The sequence below is a fragment of the Pleurodeles waltl genome, chromosome 7, assembly GCF_031143425.1.
Source record: "Pleurodeles waltl isolate 20211129_DDA chromosome 7, aPleWal1.hap1.20221129, whole genome shotgun sequence".
In the NCBI taxonomy this organism is placed as follows: Eukaryota; Metazoa; Chordata; class Amphibia; order Caudata; family Salamandridae; genus Pleurodeles; species Pleurodeles waltl.
The window spans coordinates 1,482,614,767-1,482,634,665 of NC_090446.1; the positions used below are offsets into that span (position 1 = coordinate 1,482,614,767).

At 43.3% G+C, this 19,899-nt stretch overlaps 1 protein-coding gene across 1 annotated transcript in view; it reads right to left on the reverse strand.

The window, feature by feature from the left end:
* Positions 1 to 10,831: 10,831 nt before the first annotated feature.
* LOC138246548 (hepcidin-like) overlaps positions 10,832 to 19,899 on the reverse strand; it is a 33,628-nt gene continuing 24,560 nt past the window's right edge. The window contains exon 4 of the mRNA XM_069201215.1: positions 10,832 to 11,200. Within this exon, the coding sequence (XP_069057316.1) occupies positions 11,093 to 11,200 (108 nt within the window). The 3' untranslated portion in view covers positions 10,832 to 11,092. The remainder of the gene's footprint in view (positions 11,201 to 19,899) is intronic.

Here is a 19,899-nt window from a genome sequence, read left to right on the forward strand (position 1 = left end):
CCGAAATAAGCAGATGGATCTGTTAAAGTATTTTTCAGTGGTTCAAACACATATTTCAAGAATCACCTTTCAGGGCGAGCCAGTACCTTCCAGAACTGCTTCCCAACTATCCAGCTACATAGACATCGCCCACACCATCCCTCTAACATCACACTCTAGACATCACTACACTCCACTGCCTTCCAGGGCGGAATGCCAGAGAGAACCAAAAACTCTTAGAGCCAGATTTACTAACCCCTTGCGATGCCCTTGCGTCACACAAAAGGGATGCAAGGCAATACAAGGTCTTAAGTGAGATTTACTAAGCCACGCAAAACCACCTTGAGTGACTAAGCGTGGCTTAGTAAATCCAGAATAACACAAGGTTGTGCAAATTGCTACCTTATGATACTCTGCATTGGGAAGGCGTTCCATGGGTGGAGCATGGGCATTCCCAAGCATCCACCGATGGATTTTGATGCATTCCCAGGCTTACAAAGACTTGTAAACTTGGGAGTGCATCAAAATAGTACCCCGTCCCAACAGAGGTATAACAAAGAGAAATATTTTATTTCTCCTTGTTATTTCCTCTTTCTATATGTGCTCCATTCTGCAGAACACATAGAAACAGAAAAAAGCCTAAAAGGATTATTTCTGTGCAGGAAGGCACATCCTTCCTACAAAAAAAACATCATGGCTATAACGCGAGCACCCTTGCACCAGGTTGTTGGGGTGGCTGCGATGGCACTAGGCAGCACTAAGTGTGGCAGCCAGGGAGAGAGCAGGAATGCATCATATCTTAGTAGATATGGCACATTCCTGCCCTCTCGCTGTCACACATCGGAGCATAGCACAGTGCAGCTAGATACCTTCCTGTGTTATGGGACTTCTTATAAAGTCTGCTCTGTAGTCTAGATCTACATTTCTCCAGAAAGGACTTCAAACACTTTTCCACTTCCTAAAGTGAAATGGCTGCCATGTACATCTTCCCCAGGGTTGTTTGCTCATGGTTCGTGGATGGAGCCTGTTCGTTGAATTGATGTTTCTGAAAAATAACACATGGCACTTGTTTGAACTGAGCTGAAGTTGTTTCCGCATATATGCAATTTAAAAACAAACATTGCTCAGGGTTAGCAGGGTGAGAAGTGCAGTTCTTGCAGTGGTAGGGGACTAACCAAATGGTTTGACTGTTGTCAACCCATCTTGCCCCACTTTCACCCTTGGTAAAAGGAGGGTAGGCAGCACCTCCTTGCACTGGGGGTGTGCCAACATCCTGACAGGTTCACAAGCATCTGGTGGGAACCAATTTCAATGTACTGTGTAGGTAGTTTGAATTTCATTTTATATTGGCTTTCTCTCAGCCACAAACTTGTATAAAATCATTGCAGGAAACTAAGAAAAGTTGACCACAGGATCCGCAACCAGCAATAGATCTTCCTGAAGTAGGAACAGAACAGGAGGTTGAGCTTCCTGCTTAGCAAGATGTTCCTCTACTTATACCAGGGGCTTCATGATTTCTAGCAAGAAAAAGAAAGGGTACTCCTCCATCTTCTCCAAGCCCCCCTCCTGATGGTCTGGACATGGGCTGGACCCTGGCTGAGCCTGAAACCCGCCACAAGAGACAAAGAAAATGAAAGCTCCTGAAAGCCTTAGAATTATGGAAGGGGATTAGGAGGGTGAGCCAGTCATTGTCATGGAAGCAGCCTCAGATGACACCATCATTACCCCTCCTATTCAATCTGAGCCAAGGGATGAGGCACTGGTATCATCTTGAAGCACTAGTAGCCTCGTTATGCCTTTTAAGACCCTCAGCATCACCCTTTGCAATCAGGCTGCTTAATGCCTGTCCAAATGCCAGACCAAATGGCATGCAGGGGAATTAAAAAGTACCAAATGGGGTGACAAAGGATGTGAGATGCTTTAAATCATGATGCAAAATAATTAGATGATAGGCCGGAGATGGGCCAATAATACTAATAACCTTAGCACGTCCCAATGTAGCAAGAAACTCTGAAACATTAGGGAGGGGTTGGCGGTCTACCCATATATATCATTTCAAATCTCATAGGTCAACACAGATTCATATCTTTTTTCCACCATCGTTGGGTGCCAAAACTACCAAAGCTAGCCACTCTGAAGTGTCTATTGCTTCAATTATATTGACATTCAAGAGTTTCTTGAGCTCATCCTGCACTGGGCACAACATTAAATTGTCTTGTGAACTGATGGAATGGTATTTGCTTGAAGAAGGATTTTGCATTCAAAACATTTCAGCAAACCAAGAGTGTCACTCAAAATCTGGGGATATTCAATAATAAAGTCATCATTGTGACAAGTGTTTCTTCATAGCAATATCATTTCCACAGAATTCTGATTTAATATTAGTCCCATATCCCTTGGTGCCCCCAACCCAAGAGATTGTCTCCTCTTTTAGCAGTGTAAATTCTTTCCACAGTTTCTCTGTCTCAAAACTGGATTCTCATTACAGTGTACCCCAACAGATCTACTTTTTTCCTCCATAGCCAACAGGGTTGATATCTGGTGGTTTTTGGGTAATCCTTTCTTCTCCCAATTCTTCCCCCCATAGTACATGGAAAAAGTGACTCAACCAGTACATTTATTTTCCTTCCTCCTATTGTGATTTCACACTCAGGCACTGCAATTTGATCACTATCCACTGTGCCATCGTCTTTAACATTCAAAAGAATGCTTTTGCCACTGTTTATTGCAGCTACACCTTGCATTTTTGGACCTCTATACACTTTGATGTAGTGACCTTTCTTGCCACACCTCCTACGCTTCACTAGCCTTGCAGAACAACCAGAGCTGTTACATAAATGACCTTCACTGCCACACCTAAAATACTTTACCTTATTGTCTTTGCTACTCTATTTCTCTTTGCTCAATGACCGCCCCACTTTTGGGTCAACAGCACACTGTGTATTTACTTCAAAAACATCCTCACCCTTCCCAGATTCACTTACATCAGTCATTACTTGCATGTCTCCCCTTTTTCCGTCCCTCATTTCACACACTCACAAAGAAGTATTCTCCATTCCTTGAATGATTGCTACAGCTACCTTCAAATCTGGATTCTTTATCAAAAGTTTCTCTTGAATATTTGGAATGTTTGTGCATCTCACCAGTTGATCTCTAATCAAAGAATTGCATAATGACTCAAATTCACACGTGCGAGCCAATGTTTTTTAAGAAGCCACATAGCCCCCAATTCTCTCCATTTTACCTTCAACACCCTAACTTCACCATGTTTGCAACGTATTTACAATACGGTGCACCATGGTGGACGTTATCACAATAGCGTCAAAATATCTGACGCCATTGTGATGCATTGGTCCACCAAAAATAATGCCACTAGTCCAGCAATGCGTGGGGAGGCCCATTGGAAATGATGGGAGCATCACTTTATACCTGCCTTGGGCGGGCATTAAAAATGATGGGAAAAATGGCACAGTGAAATCTCGTACATTTCACTGCGCCATTATTCTGGGCCTCATATCGGAGGAACGCCCGTCTTGCATACATTATGCCTGGCGCAGGCATAATGTGGGGCAAGGGGTGACAAAGTGGTGCAATGCTAGCATTGTGCCACTTTGTAAACCAGGCGCAGGGAAAAGGCCTCCTTGACGCCCCTTTAGTGTAAAAAAAGTGACATAAGGAGGCAATAGGGACTTGTAAGTATGCGTCAAAGTCTTTCCTTCCCAATGGAACTGAAGAATATAATGTAAAACAAAATCAACTGAAGAGATGTTGCTATCAGTTAATGTAAATAGTGAAGAACAACATGATAAAGCTTTAGGGTGTGTGCCTCACTGCACGTTTATTGGAGTTTCAAGGTGTGCGCGTTACTGCTCTATATTCAAGAGCAACCATTTTCCTTTGCTTTTAACCCTACATGGCAATGTACTCAGGGCAGGCAAGAAGCAGCAGCTGCCCTGTGGAAATATATGGTTCAGTAGCAACGGTAGGAAGGTCAAATGGGAAAGTGTAGTGGAAGACAGGGATGTACATGCTAAACTATACCAAGGATGTGTTCCATTCCCTAGACTGGCTCACCTCCTTCCTCTCTGAAAGAACACAAAGAGTTCGCCTCCCCCATTCTGGTCAAAGGCCACCAAAACCATCTGCGGAGTCCCCCAGGGATCCTCACTCAGCCCCACCCTCTTCAATATCTACATGGCTCCGTTCGCCAACATCATCCGATCCCACGGCCTCAACATAATTTCCTACGCTGACGACACCCAGCTCATCCTCTCCCTCACAAGGAACCCCGCAACCGCCAACAACAACCTCCACACCGGACTCCTTGCTATTGCCAACTGGATGACAGCAAGCCACCTCAAGCTGGCCAGCCACCCTGGGGTCGCCCCCAACACCCACCATCCACGCACGCAACCTCGGCTTCATACTAGACTCTTCACTTTCCATGACCCAGCAAGTCAACGCCATCTCGTCCTCATGCTTCAACACCGTTAGAATGCTCCGCAAGACCTCCAGGTGGATTCCTGTAGAAACAAGAAGAACAGTCATCCACTCCCTCGTTAGCAGCAGACTGGACTACGGAAACGCCCTCTACGCGGGAACAACAGCCAAGCTCCAGAAAAAAGTTCCGCTATCCAGAACGCCTCAGCATGTCTCATCCTCAATCTCCATCGCCACGGACACATCTCTGCCCACCTCAAGGACCTCCACTGGCTACCCATCGACAAAAGGATCATCTTCAAGATCCTAATCCACGCTCACAAAGCTCTCCACAACACCGGACCGGCCTACCTCAACGATCGACTCAACTTCCACATCCCAACATGCTAGCTCTGCTCCGCCAACCTTGCCCTCGCAACAGTCCCTCTCATTCACCGTACCACAACCGGCGGCAGATCCTTCTCTCACCTCGCAGCCAAAATCTGGAACTCACTCCCCGCCAACCTATGTAAGACCCAAGACCTCCTGACCTTCAGGAAGTGCCTAAAGACCTGGCTCTTCGAGCAGTAGCAACCCCCGCCCCCAGCGCCTTGAGACCCTTCCAGGTGAGTAGCGTGTTCAACAAATAATTTGATTGATTGATTGATTTGGTCCATTCTTCCACAAATTGCTAACCAGGAGCTAGATCCCAAATCAATTATGAATATATATACTAAGTTGTTTAATGAAATGGAAATACAATTTTTCACTAAACCTCCAGTCCTGTTTTGAAATCAGACCCCACATGGTTCAGTAGGAAATGCAGGCTAGCAAAGAAACACCTTATTGATGCCCTTAAGGGCAGCCATTGACCTGAAATACAATCTGCTAGTGCCTCTTATAAACTGTCACAAAAGCATGCTACAATTACCCAGGCCACTGATATTTTGTGTGATATCTTGGATCAGTGCGCTCCGGAAACCAGTGAGCCTTCTGACGTGATTTCCCCCGCACCACAATGTTAAGGATGAAGCCAGAACATTTTTTATAACAAAACAGGAATGGGCAACACACTTTGAAACACTGTACAGTGAATCCTCTCATCACCCTCTTACAGAAGCTCCTACCATATATGCCCTTCAGATGTTTGCTACACCTAGTTTAACTTTTATCGAACCCATTATCCCTCAAGTCAATGGATTCTTTACTGTAGCAGGAATCAAACTTGCCATCAAGTCACAGAACACCGGTGGAGGCCCAGGACTGGATCATATTCCACTAGATCTTTTTACTTTGGAACCTGATATTTGGGCCCCATACGTTACGCAGGTGGCAAACACATTAATGGCAGGAGCTGACATACCAGCATCTTGGAAAGGTGCTGACGTAATTCCTATCCATAACAAAGGTCCTAAAACTGACCCTGCTGACCTTACCTTCCAATTAGTTTGATAGACTCCAGCCAAAAATGATTCTGCAAATTGATACTTGATCGCCTTATAGCTTGGATTAGTGAAAACGAAATATTGATCCAATTCCACGCAGGATTTTGCATAAAAACTAGTACAGTGGACCGGGTATTCAGGCTCCAATGAATTAGATGGAAGGAAATTGATCTTAAGAGGGGTAGTCTTTACGTTGGCTTTTTGGGCTTAAAATCGTCTTTTGACATGGTTCCCAGAAATAAACTCTGGAGTACCCTTAGGGGTAGATTTATAAAAAGTGGTGCTGCGCTACACCTAGTGCAGCGCCGTTTTTCTGGCGCCCCCTAGTGCCACCTTGGTAGTAGTTAGGGGTACTAGCATCATCATTTTTTATGCTAGTCGTGCACTTTGCAGGACTAGCATCGAAGGTTTTTACACTAATCCTGCAAAGCACCCAGAGGCCCATTGAAACCAATGGAAGCCTCCTTTTAATGCCTGCTCTGAGCTCTCTTAGATTTCCTTGCACCATTTTTGTTGGCCCCCCTTACGTGGGAACGCCCCCTTTGCATACATTATGCCTGGCACAGGCATAATGAAGCACACAGGTTTACCAAGTGGCGCAATGCATGCATTGCACCACTTTGTAAATATGCCGTGGCTTTTTTGGCCTTCTAATGCCACATTAGTGTCAAAAAATTACGCTGATGTGGCATTAGAATGGCACAAGGCCCTCTTAAATCTGGGCCCTGGAGACTTAGAGCTTGCTGGCCCCCTACTTGATATCATTATACGGCTCCATTGTGATACCATTACTCAGGTCCTTTGGGGTCCAAATGGAGAAATTACTGACCCCATCAGAATCGATGAGGGTGTTAGACAAGGCTGTGTACTTGCCCCAACATTGTTCTTGTTGTTCTTCTTGTTCATAAACAGGCGTATAGATTACCTAACTGACTGTGACAATGACTCCCCAGTTCTTAAGGGTTCTTAAGGGTTGTAAGATTCTGGCCCTACTGTTCGGCGATGATACCTTGTCAAAGACCCTAAAAGGCCTTGAAAGCATTTTGGAGGAATTTGACAAATTTTGTTATGATCATGACTTGAAAAACAATGCAAGCAAAACAAAGTGTATGGCCATCCAGCCCCCTAGAGGCTTTAGAGGGGTAATCACCTTGGATGGGGAGACACTAGAGAGAGTGTCCAGCTCTGACTATCTTGGCATCTGTTTATCTTGCTCTAATTATTGGACTAACCAAGTCACAAAAAGTGCTCTTACACGGAACCATAGGGCTGCCACAATTCTAAACTTTATCATCAAGACCTATTTCTAGCCTATCTCTCTCTTGCTTAAATTCTAGAGGGCCAAAGCTGTTGCTGCTGCTGCATATGGTACCTAATTGTGGGCTCATACTAACATAAATGCCCTGGAAGTTGCTCTAAACAAATTTCTTAGAACAGCACTCAATCCTCCCCCAAGCTTGCCACTGGTCTTCAGGGATGGTCTGGTTTTTCGACCGGTAGCCCCCTCAATTTGCCTCTCACCAATTTTATACTGGCTAAGACTCTGGCACACCGTTGAATTAGTCCACTACAGGGGAGGCCTGAAAGATGTTCTGGCCAGACAGGAAGGAAGGGAGGCGTTACCGTGGCTTCTGCATGTGAAACAAACGCTCTGTTCCAAAGGCTATCAAGAATACTGGCTTGACCCAAACACTGTCACACCCACAGCAGCAAAAAATCTCAAATTTATCTATTGGATACAGGAGGGGGAAGAAATTCTCAAACGGCCAAACTTGGGACATGTGACAGGAATGCTTTTTAGAGTTCAAGCCATCTCCCTCTTTTGAGCCATATTTATTTATTTATTATTTATTTATTGGATTTATATAGCGCACAGCTACCCGGAGGTTTCCCGGCGCCGAGACAATGCAAGACAAAAGGCAGGGTCAGGAGATCAACTTGGGCGATTACTGGTTAAAAAGCCATGTCTTAAGCTCCTTACGAAATCTAATGAACACCCTTTCGTGCCGTAAGTGAAGAGGAAGAGAGTTCCAAAGAGAGGGAGCTAGGAAGGCAAAAGAACGTCCCCCCATTTTGACACGTCTGAATCTGGGCACCTGGAATTTGTGTTGATTGGAGGATCGAAGAGAACGAGAGGGCCGATAGAGTTGGACCAAAGTTTTAAGGTAATTGGGAGCTAGGCCCATAGTAATTCTATGCATATAGCATAGAGCTTTGAATTTGATGCGATTCTCAATTTTCAGCCAATGTAGTTCACAAAGTGCACCAGAAGTGGGAGCAATTCTGGGAAGTTGACAAAGAAGCCTGGCTGCAGAATTCTGAACAACTTGAAGTTTGTGTAGTACTTCTTTATTTGCACCCAGATAGAGCACGTTTCCGTAGTCCAGTCTAGAAGTAACCAGCGCTTGGACCACGGTTCTTTGAGCAGCCACAGGAAGCATCCAAAGAATTTTACGAAGCCACTTTAGGATAGCAAAGCAGATAGAAGCTACTTTGGTCACCTGCTGTTTCATAGTCAACTGGTCATCAATAATGATGCCCAGGTTACATGCAGAAAGAGAGGGGATTGGGGGGGCACCCATCTCAGAGGGCCAGTGTTGGGGGCCCCAGAGTGATTTTTTGTTTCCAAAAATAAGGAGTTCTGTCTTTCCTCCATTAAGTTTGAGTTTATTAAAATGCATCCAATTGGCTATCTTGGATAATCCTATTTGCAAAGAGGGAGAGTTAGAGGTTTCTTTGGAAGAAAGTGAAAAAATAAGTTGAGTATCATCAGCATAAGAATAGATAGTTAGACCACCTTGTTCTGCTATGCTTGCCAAAGGACTGACATATATATTAAAGAGTAGTGGACTAAGAATGGAGCCCTGAGGGACTCCATAAGGGGATGCGTGAATCAGAGAGGAAGCTGTGTGAGAGAAAACCTGAAAAGTCCTATTGGATAAAAAGCTGGACAGCCACAAGAGGGCTTTGCCGCCAATACCCTTGATGTTAAGAGTTTTTAAAAGAGAAGAGTGAGATACAGTATCGAAAGCTGCGCTTAAATCCAATAGGATAAGAGCTACTGTTTCTCCTTTATCAATTTGTTGACGGATATTTTCAGTCACACCCAGTAGAGTCGCCTCCGTTGAATAGCCGGCACGAAAACCAGATTGAGAAGGGTGGAGGATATTACTGGTTTCTACAAACTGGGTCAATTGAAAATTAACATGTTTTTCCAGGATTTTGGAAAAAAGAGGAAGGAGAGAAATTGGGTGAAAATTAGAGAAAATTTCCAGATCAGAGTTAGTTTTCTTTAATAAAGGAAGGACCATTGCGTGCTTCCATAAAGCAGGAACATAAGTTTCCATAAGTGACATGTTAAGGAACTGCATAATGGAAATAAGTATGGGAGGGTCTAGCTTTTGAAGTATCGTAATGGGGATAGGATCTTGCGGGGAGCCAGACTTGATGCTTGTAAGGATCTTAGAAAAAGAGGCAGTATCCATGGGGAGCCATTCATTAAGTAAATTAATATTATTAACTTGAGTCATTTCTTGAGTGATAGGAAAAGATAAAAGGTGGTTGGATTGAGGTTGGATTGAGCCATACATGGATGAAATAGATCATCCCCACACAAAGTCCCTCTACATAAAGTTCAGGTTGGGTGCCCTCCCACTCGCTGTGTACACCTCCAAATGGAACGGTGGAGTGGGAGGCAGCAAGATCTGTCTAGCCTGTGATGGGGTGAAGAAACTGATGGTCATATCTTGTTCCTTTGTACAATTTACCTCCTCAGGCAGCAAAAATGTTGAATCTTCCCCTTGTGCTGTTTGTTGGGTGTACGCCAATATAAAGTAGCCTTGAGGATTTGTAGATCTGACACATCATCCACAATTATTTCTGTTGCAAAGTTCCTTGAAAGCATCTGCCCCATGTGGTACAAATTCATGCCTTCCCTGACTTCCAGAATCATAGCTGCTGCCGCGCCCTGGGGTTTTTAATGTTGTATTGCTATTGTCTTGTTTGTTCTGAATGGTTTTATGTTTTAAATTAAGATCTAAGTGTGATACTCTTACTAGAGATTGAGAAATCTGTTTTAACCAAAAAATTAATTTCCCTCTTTTTATGGTGCTTTTAATGTTATTTCTATTTATTTTTATGGATCATTGTTCTGTGTGTTTCTTTAGTGGTCACTGACCGAAATAAAGTATATGAAACGAAGAAAAATGAGCTAGGAGGAATTTTAAAGCATTTACGACAATTAGAACCACTAAACATGGTTGGCACTACTTGATGTTCTGTGCACATGTCCCTGGTTGGTGGATTTAAACAGCATTATCAAATAATAATCTTAAAACAAATATAATGGGGCCCAATTATGAAGGCATTTGGGATTATGTTGAGTAATATGCCTGTAGTACTTTCTAAGCAATGTAATATAACTTTGTGAAGTAGACCCAAAACATATAAAATGAGAATAAAATGGGAAAGTTCAGAGGCAGTTCTTAGACATTAGTATAAATAGAAAGGTTTGTGCCCTATTAGCGGTTTTACTCAGAGACGTTTTAAGGCATGGGCAAAGCGGACAATTGTCCAGGGCCCCCGCCTTCCATAGGGCCCCCTAGAAAGTCAATTTTCTCTTATCTAGCTCACCGTTTTCTATTTCCATATATCACCCTCTCTTCTCTCATCCTACCTAAACCTCTGAGTCTCTCTCGCTGCCTCCAGCAGCATCTTAAGTATTTTTGGAGGCCATGGAAAGACATGTTTGAACTTTTTTGTGTGAACCCAGTTTCTAAAATTTTGTTTTGCACCATGCAGGTTTCAATTAGCAGAAAATAGGTAGTGAAAGTATGAACTGGGTTCCCCAAAATATGTCTTGCCTGGGGCCCCAATCATTTTGCACTTCAATGTCTTTTAAATAAATTGATAAGCACATAAACTGATCATACGGATAAATAAATAACGTTGTAAAATGGACTTGGAACATATTATTCACTCGAATGTCATTGATATTTTAATATTGTTTTTTATTGTTCATATTTTCGTATTCCTACAAAAATACTCTGCAGTTGTGGGTTAAGGCATTGCTGTTATAGGTTCTTAGCTAAAGTCAGTAAAAAAGAAATAAAATGAGAGATGAAGAGAAGTACAGACTTCCTTGTAGGTAGCCTGCATAGAGGTTGAGTGAAGCAAGTTATTCAGAAGCATATCCATTTATGGCACTTTGCAGCTGGTCCCCCGACTCAGAGATGGGCATTACATGGAGATCAGAACCGGCAGCATATCCCACAACCCTTCATACGTGGACAACACCCACAGCAGAATCTGCAGCCCAACACCGCCGGTGAGCGTTTCCTACGTAGCAGAGCCAGTGCCTGTAAGAGAATGGGACAAAAAGGTTTGAGTCTGGACTGCCAACAGCCATGTTCACTAATTCTACAGAAACCACAGTTCTTTATGGAGAGCAGGTCAACATTACCATTCTTACACTTTTTTAATTAAATTTCCATTTGATAAATCTATGCAACGTTGTGAATATTGTATTTGAAAAGTCAAATATGAAAAGTGGGCCTGTGGGCCAGTGTGGTGTGGTGTCTAGAGTGTGATGAATGTTGACTAGAGAGGACTAACGAAGAGTGGGCCAATGATGTGTGGTGGATGGACTAATGACGTGGAGTTTTGAGTCAATGGACTTTGGCGAGCCATATCTAGGGTGTAATAATGAAGTGTGGGGCTCTGGCCAATAGAGTTTGGTGTCTAGGGTGTGATGCTAACCTACTAGGGTGGAATAATGAAGTCTTGGGATGTGGCCCTGTAGAGTGTGGTGTCTAGGGTGTGATGAGAAATAACTAAGGGGTAATAATGAACTGCGGGGCTTTGGGACTTTGGGTCAGTTGAGTGTGGTGTCTAGAATGTGATTCCCAGGGTGAACTTACGAAGGCTGAATGGTAGTGGATCTCTTCTGGCTACCTCTGCAAATCTCAAGGTTTCCACCATTGAACTAACTGGGAACGAGATATTAGGACCAGAAACACTACTTCTTTCCAGAACATACATGTATTCATTGCTTTTGTTTTTTTGTTTTAAGAAAGCAACAATTACATACCAACCTGCTTTAAGGCTCGTCAAGAAGTACAATGACAAACACATCTTTAAGAAAAACTAAATCTGCAATCATACGATCATAAAGTCTTAAAAAATCTGAAAACTTGATGACTTTAACATGAACACTCTTAGCAATCTCCCAATGTCCTTTGGCTGACACCAGAACCCTCCCTAACCATTGATCATGAGCTCAAAACCAATAATCTTTTTAGGAGATAAACTTCCAGCAGATACATGACGAAGATCCTGGCCTTTGGGGATTGTCCATGGTCAGCAACTACTCTATCCCCACCAAGAGCTTTTTTCACATAGACGTTGATCATGCCAGAGATTCTCTGGGTACCAGACCTGTCATTTGACAAGACCATTCTCAGACAGGATCTTGGTCACAACCTCTGAGTATGGCAAGTAGAGAGCTATTAGTAAACAAATGTTTTTCATGTAGAATAACCGTTTTATGTGTGACAGCAGCACAATACAATATAAGAGAATAGCCATCTATGCTCTGGGTTTTTCCTGTTTTTTTGTATATATATTTGTACCTCTATTTCTTTTCCATGATGGCTTGGAGTCTATTCAATAGGATCCATCTGCAGTGACATTGTAAAATATGGCAACCAATATTTGTTTTTTACAGTAGCCCCCTCAGTTATGGGTCTGCCCTGACCCTTTCAGTCCAGACTAGAAGGCAATCATGCATTACCAACTGTTTGATTCACCTCCTGAATCTTTTCTGCACCCTGGGCCACCAGAAGCAAGGGAAGTCTGCCACTAAGAATTCAAATGTCAGCTCTAGCTCTCAGTGCCCCCGTGGTGGAAAGCATAAAGCTAATGTACTGCACAAGTTTGCTTCTTGTAGGATATGAAAAATTATTGGTAGCAAATATTTCTATTAATTGGTCTCTGTTAGACCTGGCATCCTTGGCATGGTTTCCCCTGATGTTTGCCTCTGCCGGCTGTATTTTTGTCTGTGTGCTGGATTTCGTTTTTTGCTTGTTTTGGTACTCTTGGCACTTTACCACTGCTGATCAGTGCTCAAGTGCTCCCTGTGTAAATTGTGATTATGATTGATTATCCATAATTGACATATTTAATTCACTAGTAAGTGCCTAGTATAGTACACCATTTGTGTCCAGGGGCTGTAAATCAAATGGTACTAGTGGGCCTGCAGCACTGATTGTGCCACCCACAGGAGTAGCCCTATAAACATGTCTCAGAACTGCCACTGCAGTGTCTGTGTGTGCAGTTTTAAATTGCCATGTCGACCTGGCAAGTGCACCCACTTCTCAACCTTCTCTTTTAGTACACATGAGGCACCCTTAAGGTAGGCAGTGTTTTTAAAAGGTAGGACATGTACTGGTGTGTTTTACATGTCCTGATAGTGAAATACTGCCAAATTCGCTTTTTACTATTGCAAGGTCTAGCTCTCCCATTGGTTAACATGGGGATTGCCTTGAAATATCTCTTAAGTTTAAATTCCGATTGGGAGCAGATAGAGGATTGGAGTTTGGGGTCTCTGAACTTACAATTTATAAATACATCTTTTAGTGAAAGTGTTTTTTAAATTGCGTGTTTGAAAATGCCACTTTTAGAAAGTGGGCATTTTCTTGCTTAACCATTGTGTGCCTCTGTCTGGCCGTGGAATACACATCTGGGTCAGGATGATAGTTGGGCCGGTGTGAATTCACTCTAGACAGTCACACAAAGTGAGCTGAGGTGTGTCCTGTATATCCTGATGGGTCTTCCTGAGCTAGAGTGGTGGAAGAAGCTGACACTTGCACCTGAATAGGGCTGTGCTTTTCCTTACACAATGCAGTCTCCAACCCCCTATAGTGTGTCTGAGACCAGGGCAGGAAAGGAAGGGTCTGGTGCACTACAAAGACTTTCCATTGAAGTTTGCCTACTTCGAAGGCAGAAATGCGTATAAGTATTGGACCCAAAACCTCAGATGTTTAGAACACTACTGGATGAAGAGGATCTCTGCCAAGGAGAAGAGCTGAAGAACTGTGAGGAGGAGTAAAGCCCCTTTGCTGTGTGTGCTTTGCTCGGTTGGCATACAGTTGCTGGCTCTGCTTTGGAGAGGACAAAGACTAGACTTTGCTATTTATCCTGCTTGTGAAGTTTCTCCAAGGGCTTGGACTGAGCTTGCCTCCTGTTAAGAAGTCACAGGGGCATCGAAGACTTTACCTGCCAGCCCCGGGATTCTCTTGCTGAGGACCCTGACATCCCAAGAGGTGCCCACTCTACTTCCTGGGCCCTTGGGAGTGAAATCTGGCATAAACAACAGGCACATCAACTCCGGACGACTCCAGAACTGGTGCCTCTGACCAACTCCACGGTGTTGCCTGCAACCAAGGCTATGGTCCCCGCTGCAGCGCCTCTGAAGTCCCACAACATCGTGAGTCCCAAGTGCCGTGTCACCGACATCTGTGACACCCAACTCCGCTGCAGCGCCTGTGGCCCTGTGGTGTGACCACGACACCACGAAGTTGCCTCATCGCATTTTGACCCGCTGGACTCATCGATCCTGCTAGATTGCAAGGAACTGAAGCCTTGCCACCAACACTGCCTCACCTCCGCTGCCTCCGTAAGGAACCGATGTCTCACTTCCCCTGCGTAGCAATAAGGAACTGACATTGCACCAGCTCCAGTGACTCTTCACCTCCCCAACACAGTGCCACATCCTTCACTCTGCCTCATTTCTAAGGTACTGTACCTGGGAACTGTGTGACTCAGTGACCAGCCCCACACTAGCTCTCAAGTGGCATTGGACTGTTGGGAATGACGCTGTTACAAAGCTGTGATAGCACCAGTTGGAGCTATTGTGTTTCTAAGTGGTTTATTGGGATTTAATCTTTAAAAATTCATATCTTTGCTTGAGTATGTTGGATGTTTGTTGTTTTAGTCTTGTTTCACTTACATAAATATTGGGTATTTTTCTAAACTGGTGTGGTGTCCATTTGTAGTGCTTTCACTTTGTTACTGTGTGTGGGTACAAATACTTAACACATTGCCTCTGAGATAAGACTGACTGCTCGTGCCAAGCTACCAAGGGGGCGAGTAGGGGGTTATTTTAGGTCTGTGACTCCCTTACCCTGACTAGAGTGGGGTCCCTACTTGGGCAGGGTGCAAACTGACTGCCAACTAGAGACCCCATTTCTAACAGTCTCTGAATGGATTACATATTAAGCCAAGTTCACAGATGATTATATTTGATGACGATGACGATATTAATAACAAGTGGACTAATTTGTGTAGAATGGATCAGCCCCCAAACCCTGTCCTTCCTGCACTGTTTGAACCATAACCTATCTAGTTATTACACGGAGAACGCTTTGTTCCAATAGAAAGGGAGGAGCATAAACAAAAGAGGGGGTATAATTTGGGGTCCACTTGGTGCCTGGATGTATAGACAAAATGAGGCATATATTATGCCCCAAAATCAGCAATAACATCAACTATCGGAATAGGAAATTGACAATTATTTTATCAGATGTAGTAATAATATGATGAAGTATCAATGATATAATACTGCTATGCTTATTTACTGTGAATTAATTATAAATTTACATGAAAGGTGGTGTTCTGACATTTGAAAAAAGTATACGTATAGATATGAACTGCATTCGAACCCTTTAACAGAAATGTGCATCTCCTTTTATTAACTTTTATACCTGAAATGAATGTATTTGTTACACCAACCTCAAATTAAATTTAAAAAAACAAAAGCAAAATTCAAATGATTTGAAACACTGCCTAGTTCGCATCTTCTGCAGCAGTATCATATTTGTGAAATGTTTTCAGGTTGAAAATAGATGATTCCACAGTTGAATCTCTGAGAAACCCTGTGGTCCAGCCATTCCCAACATTTTGACTTCTCTGGACCCCCCGCTTTATCATTACTGGAACCCGTGGACCCCCACTTTATCATTTTTGGAATCCAGCGAACCCCGGCTGAGCCATTACCGAAAGCTGGAGACCTAATCTTTTAATATTATTTCATTTTCTAAGCAGTTGGGGACCCCCTGAGGAGGTCCCTGGACCACAGGTTGGAAATCACTGCTATAGTCAATTTACACAGTTTCTTATGTTTTTTTGAGGATTTGTTCATTTCTCCTTGTTTTTAGCTTTATATTATCTTGTATTGTAAGGCGTTTCCGCAGAACAACTCCACAGTTTTCAAATACCTCTCTCAGCTTATTGGTGATGGTGAGCCTGTATCTTTCATTATAACCTATATTGGAAGGTAGGAATTTTATCTAGTGACGTTTATCTCCTGGTTCATGTGTGCTACACCCTTATTTGAAATTGTATGCCCGAACAATGAACACGTTTTTCTTAACTATTCTAGCCTGTGTTTGTTGCAACTGTTGTATCAGTCTTCTTGAGCTGTTTTGCCTTTCTGCTCTTGGCCTGTTTATGCCCCCTTGCTTCTAGCCTCTGGTTGTGGGTAATTGCCAGGCAGTCTCTATGAGGGGTGCTGGACTTGTGACCATTGTATCATCCATGAATGTTTGTAGAGATGAGGATGTGAGTTTGGTTATTATCTTATTGATAGTGTGGGTGGTGTTGGAGTAATTGTCTTTGGTCCCCATGTAGTAGTCTCTCTGGTCTCTTCTTTTGAGTTGGATCCATGCCATTCTCTTCACCTGGCAGGGAGTGGTTAGTTGTAGGTACCTAGGTAATTCCTTGATACCTCCCAGATGGTCGGATGTGGCACAGTAAGGGCCATATGTACGAACACATTTTCCCATTGACACAGAATGGGAAAAACCCTTTGCTACATCTGGCCCTAAGTGCGGGTGGGTGTGTTGACTGGGTTCCCCTCTCTTGCTCTCTAGCCTTACTTTATAATGAAATTGCACTATGTGTTTTGGTAGTATATGTCGTGGAGGTGGACCGTGCTGTTCTTCAATATTGTGTAAAAATGTGTGGGTGCAGTAAACTGCCTGCTGCGGCACGTCCTATGTTGCGTTGGAAGGTGCAGTGCTGTGTAGTCTGCTTTGATCCGGTGTCCCAGAGCTAGATGTTGTAAAGTCACTTAGCGCAGTGTAGTACGCTCATTGATAGTGTCATTTGATGTGGTGTGGCATGCTGCAGCCAGATGCGGTGTGGGACTGTTAGCAGCTTCCATGCGTGCACTGTGGTGGTTTGATAGATGTCCTTAGAAGATAGGGTGCAATGGCATCGGGAAGGGGTGATATCTTTGTGCTGTACTGAGATGGGTTGCGGCATGTTGTGGTGTGCCGTAGCGTGATATGTATGAAGTGGTTGTCATGTTATAGTATGGTGATGCAGTGGGGGTGTGGTAATGGATGGTAATGGATGGCACAGTACTGAGTTGATTAAATGTTGTGGTTATGTACATTCATGATTGGGTGTTTGTAAATACACTGAAGAGCTGTAGTAAATAATCTACTCGTGCTTCCTGTGGTGTGGTGGGAATGTTGTGATGTGGTGGGATGCGGTGGGATGCGGTGTGCTGTGGAATCTTAGATGCATGGTTTAAAGGGTTTTGATGTTATGTTGGATGCTGTGAGATGATGTTGAGAGGCATTGTGTGGTGTTGTGTGCTAGTAGGTGCCTATTTGGTGAATTAGGACGGGTTGTGCATGGAGTGGTATGTTGTCACGCGCTGCGACGTGGAAGCTGTGACACGTGAGGAGATGCCGCAGAGACTTGCCTCCAAGATAATTGATGTCCCTGTAATTTCATTACACACTTAAACGATTTAAAAATATATCGATTACACAGATTGAAACTCCAGTTTAATTCTAAACTTTTGAAAAAATAATTGCTTTGGGAATACACTTATTTCATTCACAACTATAATCCGAGTTAAGAAAAGAAAAAGTTGTGATCAATATCAATTTGCATCGATTACCCACCATTTTGTGGATGGACGCGCTTCACTTTTTTTAGTTGTCCGGTTTCATATAATGTTTCTTTCTGCCGTGAACTAATCCGTGTGAGCGCCTAGTTTGATCCGGGAAATTGTTTCAATGCAAGCATCTTTTGCCCCGTCATTGCCTCTAAACACATTCCTGCCATCATCGGTGGACCAAGGCTAAAAAGTGACCCAGACGTGAAAAATGGCAACCGTATCACCGCCTGGTTTATGCCGTACGGACAGCATGGTTTAGCTGTGCTGCTGGAGGGGGGCAATCAAAGGTGAGTTCAGCAGAGGAAAAGGGGGTGCGCTACATGACTACTGGCTACATTACAGGCTTCATGAGAAGTCCACCCTAAATTATAGTTAATTATTAATTAGATTTATATAAATATATATATAGCTGAAGAATCTGATAAGGGCCCTGTTTATCCCCTAAGAAATTTGATATTATTATTATATTATTGCCAGAATTGTGAATACCACTCGATTTTTATAGCAGTTCCCCATGTTTGGTCTTTACAAGTAGAGTTCTCCCGGTTTTGCCTGCAGTAAAGTCCAGGTGGGAGGGTGTAGGGAGCAGGGTTGGTAGGTCTGCTTTTCCTGGAATTCCCAAAACAGCTGAAAACTCAATTGTCATCTGGACTGGGGATGACACAGTCTCTTATGATAGAGGTTTTACATGTAACAAAAAATAACCTTGTTTAGACTGGTTCTGACAACACATTTTCATCAAGCCGGTTTCCATGAATGTTTCTCCTTAAAAGGCACTCACCAAGTTTGCGAATCTGCTGAATGTTTTTCACAGCCAAAAAACGCATATGCAGAGTCTTTTTCTTAATTCCTTTTTTTTTGTCCCGACCATTCTGAAGTTTTCTATTGTTTTTTTCCCTAAGGTAGCCGTAATCCCTCCCTACATTCCCTCCCATCCTCTCTCTCTCCTCTCTCTAGCTTCTTTAATTTTGCTTCTTTACCTCACTATGGACCCCACTTTCTTTTCTTCTTTATTTAATTAATAATAATTGTTTTCTTCTTTTTTCTGTTTATATTCACTCCCTTTTCCCCGCCTTCACTTCGCCCCACCCCCTGATCTCCTGCCCTTTCTCCCACCCCACCTTGGCTTGTAAACACAATTTCTTCTTGCATTTCTACTTTTCCTGTGGTCATCTTTTTTATTTATCTCCTATCCGTCCTATCTTCATTTTTCCAGCGGGTCGTAATAGATATGGAAAAAGGACTATCACAGCCATGTTTTGTTCCTTTCTTGAGTCCCATTCCTTCAAAACAATTATGATAAGGTATTCTTACAGATCCTATAATTTTACGAATTGTATGACTTTTTTTTTTTTTTAGTATATCGGAACTAGGATTCAAACCCTATTCCAGTATATGCTTTCACAAAAAATTCATCTGACTTTCTTGGAATTTGTAGTTTCTGATTTTTGCAATTTTACAAAATGGAGTTTCCTCACCCTGATCTCATCAGCATAGTTGTCTCCATTTTAGGAAATAGGTCAACTGATGGACATTCTGGATGAGTACCCTGAAAGGTTTGCAGGATAGGTGTGCACTTTTAGAATGAGGGTACAATGCTGGTCAGATCCTCCAAGTGAGGGTCATTGTTAGTATGAGTGTGGCATGACGGTCGGACCCTCCAAATGAGGGTCTGTTTAAGAATGAATGTAAAATGCTGGTTAGATCGGCCCACCCAGGGTCAATTTTAATACAAGTGTCAAAGGCTGGTGAGTGTGAAGTGCTGGTATGGCCCTCCAAAAGGGTTCTGACCAAAATGTTGTTCTTATTTTTTTCTAATTTGACAGATTTACCTCATCTTTTGAGTCTGTCACCCCCAGGCTGATTCCTGTCTCCTAGGCTGAATGGGCGAGAGTAGGACCAGAAGGTCAAAAGGTAATTAGTGGCACAAGGGGCTCTGATTCGAACTCCTGAAGGGCAGGTGTTCTGCTTTAATAGTGCAGTAGGTGCAGTTGCACCAAGACCTCTGTGCCCTGGTGCAACTGCACCTGTTGTACCATTGATGGAGAAACTGCTGACTCCCTCTCGCTCCCTCTCACAATCTCC